Source organism: Filicampus tigris, chromosome 4 (genome assembly GCF_054856515.1).
Source record: "Filicampus tigris isolate MCC_2025a chromosome 4, RoL_Ftig_1.0, whole genome shotgun sequence".
Taxonomy (NCBI): Eukaryota; Metazoa; Chordata; class Actinopteri; order Syngnathiformes; family Syngnathidae; genus Filicampus; species Filicampus tigris.
This window is the reverse complement of record NC_141220.1, coordinates 9349240-9363178: the sequence shown is the minus strand read 5'-3', so window position 1 is coordinate 9363178 and position 13939 is coordinate 9349240. Positions and strand designations below refer to the sequence as shown.

Genomic DNA, 13939 nt, shown 5'->3' with positions numbered 1-13939 from the left:
ATTAGCAAGCTGTGCTTATGTTATCATGAGGAGGTAATGAAAAATGGCCACAACCCCCCCCCCCCCCCCCCCCAAACACACACACAGTCCCACAGGTAAAAGTATTCTTAAGAGGATTATAGAAACTGTTTCTTCTGGTTTCTTTAGAAGACAAAAGAAGCATAACAGCAGAAAAATGCAAGCGAGGGAGGAGAGCAATGCAGCGAAGCTTCTACACTGAACAAAGAGTAGGAAGCGGAGTCCAGTAAGTTAGTGCATTATAAAAACGCATTAAAAATGAGTTGAAAAATCTGCAATATAGAAGTGGTGTGAAACATCGTCCGTGATGTAGCATGGGATTGCACTTCAAAAAAAAAAAATCTCCTGTGTTGTTTAAGATGATAAACAGTATTCTATTTTGATATGATTAAAAAATAGCCCGTGTGCTAAATGAATTACTGAATCAAGTTTTTGGTTCAGTCAGATCCATTGATAAGCATGTGAAGGGTACATTAGGTAGATAAGCCGTCCTGCAGGAGCGTGGTTGGAGAATTTAAATGTTTGTTTTTGTTTTTAATTACTGTTCACAGATCACCGTTACAATGTCACAATACAAAAATTGTAATCGTACATGAACCATGACGGAAATGTGGATTGCGTCTTTTATCAATACTCTATCCTGAACCCTTAATGTATACTATCTCATACCCCGGCCACTGCAAACCATCTCAAATGTACTGTCAATTATGTCGCCTAAAGCCACTTGAACTTTTCAAACAACTGAGTAAAAAACTATAAATTTTCAGAAACTCACGAAAAACACAAACAATGTCTTTTTTAAGTAAACACTACTTTGAATGAATTCTTAATGACTAGAGAGGAATCATTCTCAGGATGGGATGGAAGAGTAAAGCCCTTTTCACATTGCACTCAGTGAAAGAGTCGCGCGGTAACACAAAATGACAATTGCCAGCATGCCCACGTAGCAGCCTAGCAGGAAATAAAAGGTGAGATTTTGCTGCTGGTTAGACCTCGACATGAAGAATTTTTTATTGTTGCAAAAGAAATCCCTGACTTTCCTCATTTTAAGAAGGAGGAGAAGGAGACTAATAGCAAAGAAAAACAAATGGGTCGATGGGAATTTGGATGGTTCGATCATGCCGTTTACCTGTTAATAGGTCCACCAAAATAAACATAAATCACTCCGCCAGCTCTCCCCCTATTGGAGGCACTTGTCTGATGTCACAATGACGACGCTCTCAAACAAAACATTTTCTAATTCGAGGCGCTTTGCCATCGCAGTGCAAATTTTCTTGCCACGCTGCTCCATGCCATCCAGCAATGCTCCATTCTGAGGTCCCGCCCCTCATCACATACACAATGAATGGGTTTGACGACGGTGCGCTGCGTTCTTCTAAATGCAGTGTAAAAAGGGCTTTAAAGTCTGCAAGGTTAATTCAATGATTAAAAAATGACAACTGCCCTGTAGGCAGGAAGGTCCATTAAGTATTTGTATTTTGTAGTTATTATTGATGGCTTAAAGAGGAAAAAAGGGGGATTGGAGTGTAGATCGGCAGCTTTCATTTAAGGGGTTTGACTCAAAAAAGCAATAAGTAATGATGAATAAATTAATAGTCAAGTGAATTACTTCTTCTCAGTGTGATAGAGCTTGCCTTGCCTGTAGAAAGATAATCAATAAACAGCGAGTAAAGGTGGCTGCAGTGAAAGCCTACCAAAGCATCTTCAGGGAGGAAACCTTTTAAAATTAAAATTTTAAAATTTAGGTTATGCGAGGCAAATTATAAAAATGAGTCACTGCCCAAATACTTTTAACTATGACATCACCACATTTTAGGTGCAGTCAGTCATGTTCTGTCTAAATTTACAGTCACTTTGAAAGGACTTAAAAAAAAAATATTAAAAAAAACATATCTGGGTGATATTCCGCACCACGGTGGATGCATATTACATTACATTTTACATGTGCATATTACACACAAGCGTATCAGGCAGGTATCACATCTTTGTATTAGGGCTGTCACTACGGAATATTTTTTTTAGAATCTATTATTCTATCAATTAAAAAAATTCATCGAATACTCTGATCGTTTAATCATTGAAGTGTACTACAAAACAATTTTGCCGATTACTATTTATTAACCAATAATTGTTGTTTGCATGGTATTGTTTAGTGATTAAAACAATAACTAAACAACAAATAAGCAAAATCAGGGATGGATTGATATACTCACCAATCTTTTTTAACTGATTCAGTTGCTGATTCTGTCATTGTTTTCATAAAAGTTAAAGCAGATGTTTGCTTATTTTGATTAAAAACAAAAGATAACCAGCCTGCTTTCAATAAGGACTACAGACAGGATAATTACTATTGAGAGAAAGACGAGGATTTGGACAATCTTTATTATTGGCTTTAAAAACGACTACTCGATTATTAAAACAGTTGTTGATTTGATAACCAATTAGTTTTTGATCAATCAATTAATTTTGACATCTCTACTTGGTATATTACAAAACTAGCCATTCTGTAACCTTTGCAAAACTCATTTATGATTCCTCAATAATTTTCTTTACTACATTACCGTCTTCACCAGAAAACTCAGTCTCCCCCTGCCACTTTATTATAAAAAAAAAAGCCTTTTAAATTTGAACTGGAAGAAAGTAGTCAGGACCCTGCTATTTTGTTTTATTTTGACATTATTTCAAAACAAGGTTGATTTTGTCATTGAATTATTCATTTATACATATAAGGCTTTTAGTGATGGTCACAAAATCTCTCTCTCATTCTCTCTCTCTGTCAAAATATAAGAAGGGATTTAAAAACGCACAAAGGTGCCCTCGGCTACATGCATGAGGACAAGCACAAAAACACACGTGTATCACAAACAGCAAAGAGGAACGCCAAGAAGGAAATGCAGGGGGGATTTATTTTGCACAGATAGATTAACAATCCATTATTCATTGGTGCCAGAGTCTTGAGTGCATCAACCCCAACACAGCCGTAACCCGATTCTGCCACACTGTAACCTTGGATGCAATGCAGACACTTAACCCCTTATCTTTGCTCTCAGAGAACATAACTTTCAATCTGTCGGGAGAGAGCAGGTCAATACGAGAAGCACTCTTAAAGCTATAACAGTGAACCAATCAGGCCCACAATAAACCTATACTGTACTACTACCACAGTAGAAACTTGAAAAGATATTCGACACAGCAACACAGCACATCACAAGCAGTGGTTCAGGTGATTGTGCCTTTGCACATTCCACCAAATTATCATCCACACATCCATTTTCTTCCGCTTTTCAGGGGTGGGTCATAGGGCAGAATCTTAAGCAGGGAAGCCCAGATTTGCCCCTTCCAAGCCACTTTGTCCAACTTTGTCCATGGGATCCTGAGACCTTTGCAGGCTAGATGGGAGACAAGGCTTATCAAAATTGAGTTGGGGAACCTGCATCAAAAGCTCTGGCTTCGAAGCAGAAAATCAGGCGTGCCGAAAGGCGACTACCGGAGTTTCTCCATACCGCCACTGCCATCGGCTGCCCCCGAGTGTCAATCATGGCCGCGGTACAGGGAAGAAAACCCTTACATGCACGCGCAAGCCCGCCCGCTCCCAGACAGTGAGCAGCAAGCAATCAGCAGAAATGTCCATATGCAAATCGATTAATCCCACAATTCCCTACACAGCCAGTGATGCATATAATTGGTAACAGACAGCATAATCACAACATCGCTTGTCAATCCATTGTTGGCATTGGCATTGCTAATACATGCCAGTGGTGGCATGGTAGCGAGATTTAGCAATTTAGCACCATTGCTGCCAACCTAGAATGCAAAAACCCAAATTTTGTGTGTGTGTAGTCAACAAGCCTAAGTGGACATCAAGTGTGAGTGTCAATTGTGAATCTGAATATCGTGTGAAAGTGTTGAGAGCGTCGCTGAATGCTCCACTAAGTGCGACCCCCGCCGATCAAAAAAATGTTGGAGCTTTTAAAAGAAGACTATAGGAGTAAAAGGAGGAACTTTGTCGGACTAAAGAGGAGAACAAGGAAGGGACATCAACTGCTGGAAGCTGTTTCTAAGCCTCATATCATTGTTACAAAGAGCAGGTTTGTTCATTTGTTTCCTAGCTCTCTATATACTGTATTATTAAGACGGTTCCTAAAAACTTCATTTCTAATTCCTTCCATTAGCATTTGACTGTTTACAGGGTTTCTCAGACTTTTTGGGGCCAGGGACTACTTACAGTGGAGACATTTTTTCCAAGGAGTGCATCATAATACTAACATCTCTTTTTAAGGGAAAAAATGTCTGAACTAGTGACAATCAAGCTGAAAGAATATCAATCATAATAAGTTGCTTAAGTCTTAAGGCACTCAGTGCAGTACCCTCCAAACACTTTAACTTGGACAATACAAACCTGATTCACATAGGCTGTGTATGTACCATTTTACTTCTGCTCTGTTGTGACTATACTGTATTTGGGGCACAGACATTTTGTACTTCACACAAAGCAGTGCTTCAATTGTTCAATTTGTGTGTTGAAACAACTTGTGTCGCACAATCCTAACACTGCTGTATTTCAATTCATTTCCATGTACGTCGGCATGACTCGCTGCTCCTGCAAGTGTGCCAGCCCAAGTTTGTCATTCGAGCAGCCAACTAGTCGAGTTATACTTGAACCAGAGTATTTTTGCTGATCTAGACGGATACTAGATTGCTAAAATGTTATTTCATTTAAAAATTGAATACTTTTTCGTTGTCAGTGGATATAAAATTGTCACCTAATGAAATAAAAGTAGTTTTCCTGTAGTCTAAGCCAGTGCTTCAATCATCACTGTATTGGCTTTTAAACACAATTATTGTATTGAAATGTTGAATACATTTCTAGTGTTTGCTATTCAATCACATGATTTTCTTAATGTGGCATGGCAATAGCCACTCAAGATGCTACAATAAGATGCTGTGTCGTGTCTCTTTTAGCAAGTCCTGTAAATGTTTCATGAGGAAATGCAGCTCCTTCCCTACCTTTATTTCATAGTATTTATGCTACGTCCTCCAAACATGAGCTCCTGACACGTCCCTGCCTTGCTTAGCTCATCTGTTTTGACCATGTGAAGGGCAAACTACTCAGACAGATAGGCGGATGAGATATCCGCCAGTGTCTCCACTGCCATGCCCTGTCATGGCTGTTCCCTTCATCTCCGTTTGCGTTTACGCTATGAAAAAAGGAAGCCTAGAACCATTGCTCGATTCAACAAAGTGGATGGTTTAGCCTTGGAATCGGCTTTCAAAGACCACTGCAGAACAGAACATTAAAGCAAAACCATCAGGATGCAGTTGATGTAAAACAATCGAATGAATAGGAGTTATGCTCAATATTGACATAGTGGTAGAGTAGTTACTGTACATATTTCTATCTTGGCAACAAAGTGCAGTCGACCCCGTGGGTCTCGGAACTACGACAGTTATGTAATGTGTTGACAATTACAACTTGCACGTTCTTCACTCATTTGTGTAATTTGGTAAATGACGTTAGCTGAGCACAGATAAACAAATGTCATTGGTGTCCAACATAATATTCAAATAATTTGTGTACCGCCATGTACTAAGAAGAAGTACTACGAAGTGATTTCAGACACTGAATCATCAGACTTTATCAGATAGTTGCAGTAATAAATAAGTAAATACATTTAGGCAGGTAAAGGCAGAATTTAGGTAAGCTCCACCAAAGAACCTTGGTTTGCAAAATATTATGGATTGTGAGCATTTGATTTTAAGTCTATAACTAACTGAATTTTACTGTTGTACGCCATAGCCCTGATATGAATTTACTCCTTTTGGCGTGTATCGGACATAAAATGTAATTCTATATTGTGCCAATTGCTTCTCTTTTTTGTAGTAAATTATACAAGTAGCGTGAAATACAATAACACAAACATTTTAAGGATCAATAAGCTTCATAGTGTTCATACAAATGCATTAGATGTGCATCAATATAGAACATATGTAATACAAAAAGGGAGGGTCAGGAAGTGCAAGGGAGATGTGGGGGTTTAAGCACAGGGATGAAATTTAAATTTAAATTAAAATGCATCTCATTAAGGCAACAGTCTGGTGGATGAGCTGAGAGCAGAAAAGCGAGATTTAAATTCACAAGACCTTGACAGGCATTGTATTGATGTGGAACTGCTGGAAAGATGTGTGGGTGTATAAGGATTATAGTCTGAGGGGAATGCGTTGTCTACAGTAGTGATATTGGGCTGAGATAGCAGAATTCTGTTTCTGCTGTATAATCAATTTGCTCTCATTTCGTTTTTTTTTTAATTCATAATGGAATTATGTCTCTTGTCATTTTACGTTTTTTACCGACCCCATTCAAATACTTTTATTTGTATTGTGGCCATGAAAATAAATTAATGGCTAGTTAGAATTCAGCAGATTTTGTGGAAGCATTTGAGACAAAATTAAGTGCAGTGCTTGGCTGTGTCTGAAGAATGACCAAATAATTTTGGCTACAGGAAGTTGAGCTACATTCACAGAGTTCTATGATATGGCAAGATTTCCAAAGTGTAATACTCTGCTCAGTACATCACTGGCATCTAAAAAGGAGTTGAGAACATTCAGAGAGATTTTCTCTGCTGATTTAAAAATAATACTATGATTCATTCATTTTACATAAATTTGATCAAGGACATTTAGTCAAATGCCCCCTAGTGAATCCATGAAATGCAGACACCTCGGGGTAGACAATGAATTCAGACACAAAGCTGTCCAGTGCCCAAAGCATTCCCCTTGTGATATTTCTCTGCAAAGTTATTTTCCACTAGCTACAAAAGATTCTGCACAACTGCAATTTAGTGCAATATGGGGGACTTGAAAGTAATTATATGGAGGAGTGTGTAAGATGTAGCAGTTAACCTTGGTCAAGGGCAGCTGCATCTCGCCCTTCGGTTCAGCTTTGCTGCCATCTGCTCCAAGGTGGGAGCTCATGACACTGGCTGAACCACCAAAATAAATACAGAACCCGGGAGATGGCATGATAATGAGTTATAACACACATGCGCGACTTCTAATTTGTGTTGGCAAACACACGTATCTCACAGGTACAATTTAGCAAGTCGCACACATGCCTTATGAATCTCGTATGAGCAAGTTATATGTCACGCGTGCACCTGACCTAGCTTACGCGCACAGCTATGCTTAAACAACCATCCCCCGTAAAACGTTTTAAAACTGTTACTTAGGGCTGGGCGATAATTCAGTATCAATATGTATCGCGATAGACGTGATCAATGACAACTTAAAATATGCATGATAAAATGTTCCACAGAAAAAATAAATAAAACCAGGAAGCAAACCCCGACTCCAGCATTGTGCATGTTGTAGGCAGAGGCTATATTATCGGGTTAGATTTGTGAATGACCAGTCACCTCAGTGCAACACTTGCAGTAAGAGTAAAATTGTGCAAATTAACACAATCAAACACCTCTAGGTGGATACCTGGTGTAGAACAAATGGACAAACTCGCTGAGGTGTTAGCCAGCTCCAACCCTCGGCAAAGCACTGAAGTCACACAGAAAAGTAAAACAAATGTACTATGGCAATAATCAGCCCGTTAAAAAGATAAAATAGTCCAAAGATGGTTGGTCAATGGTAATGCATGCGCTCCAAGAGAGGACAGTAGTAGTTCGCTACACTTACATTGTATGAACAATGAATGGAGGTTAATTCCATGCTACTGAGAGTCTTACGTTTCAAATATCATTCAGCCTGTGCTAGTGGAAGTTGGTCAGAGTTTGTAGATGGAAACGTTCCCGGAAGCCCGTTTAAAATGATAGTCAGAAAGGCCTTATAGACATTTACCATTTGGTCCGGCTGGATAAAATGTCAGATAGACGGACGCCGGAAGGGTAGACCGGCTGCAGGCGGAAGGCGATAAACAGACCGGGAAAATGCCCAGCTCTGTATAATTTGATACATTTTTCAGCCATATAACTCAACTCTACTAAGCACATTGTTTAAAAAGGCCTTTATTTATATTGACCAGTCTATTTGACTTTCATAGTTTTGTTGACCTGTTATTAAATGTTAAATCTTATATTTTAAAATGATCTAAATTCAGCCTTTTTCTCCGGGTCTTTAATTTGAGTAGTTAACCCAAAAAATAAAATCAATAATTATCAATATTGACTGACGTGAATATATATATCGTGATGCACGTTTTTTCCAGCCCAAATCTTACTTGTAGCTTTTGCATTTACATGAGCTCCAGTGCAATCCAAACAAGGCCTAATGAAGATGTATATTCCCAATCAGAAACGAATCTCCTTGGGGGACAGGTGTGCTGATGTGTATTCCCGATCAAGGCCGAATATTTTCCGCTACAAAAAGGAATGATGTGCTGAGATTGCTTGTGTAGACTTGTATCTTGTTCTGTGGGTGGAAGCTGCACTTTGAGAAGAGAGCACAGGCAGACAACCAGGAGGCGCAAGGGGCCTTTCTTCTTTGACCCAAGGCGCCGGATCAATAAGCGCAAGTCCGGGAATGGAAAAGGTTTGGAACGGTCTGACACAGGCCAAGGTTGAAAAAAAAAAGTTGTTTCATTACATATTAACATAAAACAAAACCAACAGAAGCTTAAAAGAAAATGTTGCCACAAATCATGACTTAAAGTGGAAGTCAACCCAAACATAGTTTTTCCAAAAATATTTTCCCAGCAGGCCCACTACTTGAAACACGGCATTCTGATTAATTTTGTGTTTGTGGAATATAAGTAAAGCATCAAAATGCACTTGTTTTTAGCCATCTCTGGGGGCGGCCATGTTGTCTTCTGTCGACTGAAAATGACATCAACAACTGCTCACAACGACCAATCACGGCTCAGATTCAGAAAATAGGTCAGCCGTGATTGGTCTTTGTGAGCAGCTGTGATGTCATTTTCAGTTGACAGAAGACAACATGGTCGCCCCCAGAGATGGCTTGAAATGAGTGCAGTTTGCTACTTAATTTATATTCCACAAACACTAAATTAATCAGAATGCCGTGTTTCAACTAGTGGGCCTGCTGGGAACATGTTCTTGAAAAAAATATGTTTGGGGTTGACTTCCACTTTAAAAGTAAAGTAATAAAAGTGTGTTTCTAAAATATATAAAAGAGAACAAAAAGATTTAAAATTGTTTAGAGGACCCAAAGGTCTGAGAAAAAAAGCGCAAAGTTTCAAACCTGGATTTAAAAGCATTTACACTCAGTGCTGGCTTCACTTCTGTTGGCAGCTTATTCCATTTGTGTGCAGCAAACCAGGTAAATGCAGCTTCAACATGTTTACTTTGAAGTCTGGGCTCCACTAATTGACCCAAGTTTGCAGATCTCAGAGCCCCACAGAGTTTACGTATATTCAATCAGCATTTCATTAATGTATTCAGGACCCAAACCATTCAGTGATTTATAGACCGCATCATTTTAAAATCTATTCTACAGTTAATTACTAGTGATTCCATAAGGATCACGTTGATAAGAGCCACTAATTGCCTTGCTGGGTAACCAACATGACTGACGTGAAAGGATAGCTACAGAGCAGGCAATTCCGGTCCTCGAGGGCCAGTATCCTGGATGTTTTTTTATGTCTCCTTGTTGCAACACACCTGATTCAAATGATTGGATCATCCGCAAGGTCTGCAGAAGCTAGATAACGATAATGATCATTTGATTCAGGTGTGCTACATCAGGGAGACATAAAACATCCAGGATACCGGCCACCCAGGACCAGAATTAATGGGGGTCTTCATGACACAAAAACTACTAAACTTGTAGAAAAGGTCACAAAGTGATTTATTCTTGAAGCAAAATATGTTCATGTTTATTATTCAAGTTCCTTAACCATTGACTAAATGGCAAGCATTTGTATCACGCTCTTGCACGAGAACTTCAGTTGACGTAATTCATGCATGCACAGTGGCACGTGTGGCTCGAGGGGCGGAGTTTGGGAGGCAGTCAGTCGTCTCAGCAGTGGTTTGCATCAATGCCGAGTAAGTAGCGTCATTCTTTTCACCACAATGTTCTGTTACAAAGATTTTATGTGACCTTGGCGTCAGTCCGCTAAGTAATGCAACATGGGTGGTGTGAATTGCTTTCAAATTAGAGCGCTAAGTGTCGTGTTAGCTGCGGAAATGTTGCTGGCATAACAGTGTTTGATAAATCTGCCTCTAAGATTAAAGTGCTTTATCCCTTGTTATGTATACTTGACCATTGGTTTCTTTTGTCCTTTTTAAAAAACACACTCACACATATCCACTTATGCAACCACAACACTGTACATTTGTACGTGAAGAGAGAAGTGTGAAGAAAAAACTGAAGTAAAGTAGGAAAAGCCAAACATCTGTCCCAAGTGCTTTTATTGTAAACTCTACTCTAAATCGGCCCCAAGAGGTGTTTAGCTAACACACCCGGATGCAAATATCCCATAATCTCATAATAATGCTGCACCGCAAAAGCCGCCTTATCGCTCTGTCGGATGATCAATCCCACGTCACATCATTCAGTTGCATCTATCTGACAATGGCCTAGAGAAGTCCAGCCTTGTAAATCTGACCACATGTTTACATATTAATGTTACAAGAAAGCTTTACTTTGTTTATGAAATGTTTATCCTGTTCAGCTCATAGCCTAAAGTGTCCTTTGAGCTTTGGGCCCGATGCAATTTTGACACCCATAGAGTTTTTTACTTTATGATGATTAAGGGGCCTGAACGTAGCAACGTGACTGGCTTTCCCATAAATGAGAATCTGTCATAATGCAAAGCCTGGCTGGAAAGTCCATTTCAAAAATTGGATGAAGCGTTCTGGAGAAATTAAGCTTTTTGTGTGGGACAAATGGTCTTTTAGGGAACAGTAATTCTGTCATATTGCATTAATTGCAAAATCTAGTCAAAAAAGCAGCTTCAAATTAGAGTAAAACTGTATAACTTCATTATTTCTCAACACATCTCAACAAAACTTGAGAGGCCCAATTCCAGAAACTATCACTCCAGTGTTCTAAAGACACAATGTGATTGCCCATTGCGTCAGAAGGCTCAAAGATATTAGAAAACCCTTGTGGCCTCAGACTGAAATAGATTTACGTGAATTCAAACTACTGATGAACTACAGTTCAGCTTGCAAACGTCACATGACCAAACCCAGAAAACAGGTGAGCCATGATTCCTCGTAACCTGAACCTTTAGGTAATGTGATGTCATTTTCAGTCGACAGCAAGTGGCGAAATGGCCGCTCCCAGAGATATATAAAAACGGGTGGATTTCGCTGGGTGGGAAAATTGAAAGGAATCCCCATGTTTTGTTTTGTTTACTCGCCCCGAGGATTTAACAATTGTGCACATTCAATAGTAAACCGGTACACGAGGACCTTCAGCGCGTCGTGTCAGCTTGCAAAATCACTCATTTTTATGTTCAACCCCAAACTAAAAATGGACGTTAACAGTTGCTATGTGTTTCTAGGAATATACTGAAACATGAAAGACATGTCAGTACTCAACCATAAAGACAAAATTTCCGCCACAACAAATTGCCCCGCCCCCTTTTGGGGCGTGGCTTATGTTATGTTTTCGGTCTCAGCGGTCTACGTCACGGGAGGGAGCCAAGCGTGGTAATATTGCTTGCTTTTGTCAGTTCTATGGTCTAAAACGGCGACCGATCGCCACCAAAATGCAGATGCACATTACTACACTTGTCCACTTCAACCTGTGAAAGTACAAAAGTGTTCTGCACTATAGTTTGGACTTATTGACATAAAACGTGATCTCATCATGATCACCTCCACAAAATCAAAAATACCGTGGCGATTGTTCCTCCACTTTCACAAGCTGAAGCGGACAAGAGCATAAATGCGCAAAGGAACCCCGACTGGTTATATTTCGAACATTTAGCGACGCTAAACTCGTATCAACTCTCGGGAGGCAGATGGCGACTGGCAGTGGGCAAGCAATCAGGCAAGCAAGGATCTTTATTCCCCCCCCTTCTATCCCCGGCTAACAGTAGAATAACGGTACAGCTAATAGCAACAACTAGCTTTAGGCAGTTAAAACAAAAGGCGTTAGCACAACAACATTAGCTCTTTACTGTCCGCGCAGCGTGTGGAGGTGGTCATGAGCCTGCGTCTTCATGTCGCGGGGTTGCCTCCCAAGCAGTCGCGTGCATTGTCCGATACCGCTTGCAGCCGCGAGAGTGAAGCGGCGTCAGAGTGAGGTAAGACCTCATCAAACAGCAGGGGTGTCTTGAACGTGCGCATCCGACTCCACAGCCGAGTGTGGCCGCATTGGAACGCACCATTTCAGCTGTTACGTACCATTGGACGGCGTGTTGTCGGTCGAAAAACTGGGGGCATTCCTCATCCAAATAAATGTGCACGCCCACTCATTCCCACTTCAGTCTCTGTAAATATCCTGACTAGTGTTAAATGCCTCGCCCATCCTAACTGTGATCAGTAAAGATGCAGTGTTGGTTTTTTTTTTTGGTTTTTTAAGCAAAGAAGCAGTGTGCGCTCGTCCCTGCATAAATCTATGTAGCTCTGCTCACTTGCACATTTCCTCATTCTCAAATAAATCAGCCACGGAGAGGTTAATCCTTTTGATATGTTGAAGTGGGCATTAGTAGGGATGTCCACATAAATTTTGGTGCCAATTGATCACCGTTTTTGGTTCCTGCAGCGACTCCGACCGAACAAGGATAGAACGGTCGGGGGTGCGGCCATTCTCCTCATTAACAACAGGCGTTATTCATGGGTTCACTTATTTCCTAATTCCTCCCAAATTTATTGATAAAATAGAAAATGACAACTCTTTTCATTTTCCTGATCAAAAAATATATGAAATGAACTTGTTAGTGAAAACAACCGCCCCTTTAATTTTGTCTGCTACTTGGAGGACTCCTCCTTCCTCCTTAGTTGACATGGCATTTGTAGTGCAAATTACATGTTTTTTTTTTAAAAATTGCACAAAGATGACGCTCCTTGTCACGTTGCCGCTGAAAGAAGTGTTTTTCAAGTGCCTTTTAACGTTTGAGAATCAGGCTGTAAACAAAGTGAACATAGATCAAACTGTAATCCTTACCTTGGTCTGGCCTCAAAGTCATGCTGCAAACAGAGAAAGACAAAAATAGAGTAAGAATAAAATACTAAAAGTCATTGTGCAGGTGCTGTGGGTAATAAAGTACAAGGTAAACAACATAATTCACATTAACTAGGGCCACATCTGGTGTGGCTCTAAATCTGACCCATTAATTCTCACACTCATTTTGCGATCAGAGGAGGTGCTCCCCTCTCTCTCTCTTTTTTTAATCAATTTATTTTTCGCAGCCTTTTTGGCAACTATCCTGTGTTAGCCTACATTTGAGTGTGCAACTGAAATTTCCCCCAAAATGTGCAAATTATGGACACAAGACATGCAGTTAATTCAGTCAAATGCTCACACAAATTGATACTTTCAAGCTATTTTTTAACTCATTTTGCTCACAGCAGCTGCTTTGCATCATTCATGTCTTTGAGTGCTTTGGTTTAGGCTGTAGTACTCAACAACGCCTTAAAGCGGAAGCAAATCCCAAACCGGTGTTTTTGGCAGGCATTTTAGATTTAGTCTTAGTTTTAGTCTTTTGGATGAAAATGCTTATTAGTTTTCGTCACATTTAGTCATTCCTATTAGTGATAGTGATTAGTTAAAGTCTAGTTTTAGTCGACGAAAACTCAAAAAGGTTTTAGTTTATTTTAGTTAAAAATAGGCATACAATATTTCGTACATATATTACGGACATAACGACAAACATTTTTTAACTTATTCGTCAAAAAATGTAAGTACTTTGGCGGCTAACCGCATTGCTAAGGCTAAAAAGTCATTCGATATTGGTGAAATAAAAAAACCTGCGGATTCGCGTTTATTGTACACACACACACAC

At 39.8% G+C, this 13939-nt stretch overlaps 1 protein-coding gene across 2 annotated transcripts in view; it reads right to left on the bottom strand.

Moving 5' to 3' along the window:
- trim44 (tripartite motif containing 44) overlaps nt 1-13939 on the bottom strand; it is a 68592-nt gene that overhangs the window by 26573 nt on the left and 28080 nt on the right. For both annotated transcript variants that reach the window (XR_015086605.1, XM_086029135.1), the window contains exon 5: nt 13102-13124. Coding sequence is in view for 1 of the 2 variants with exons in the window: in XM_086029135.1 (XP_085885261.1) it covers nt 13102-13124 (23 nt within the window). In the remaining variant the exon portion in view is untranslated. The remainder of the gene's footprint in view (nt 1-13101; nt 13125-13939) is intronic.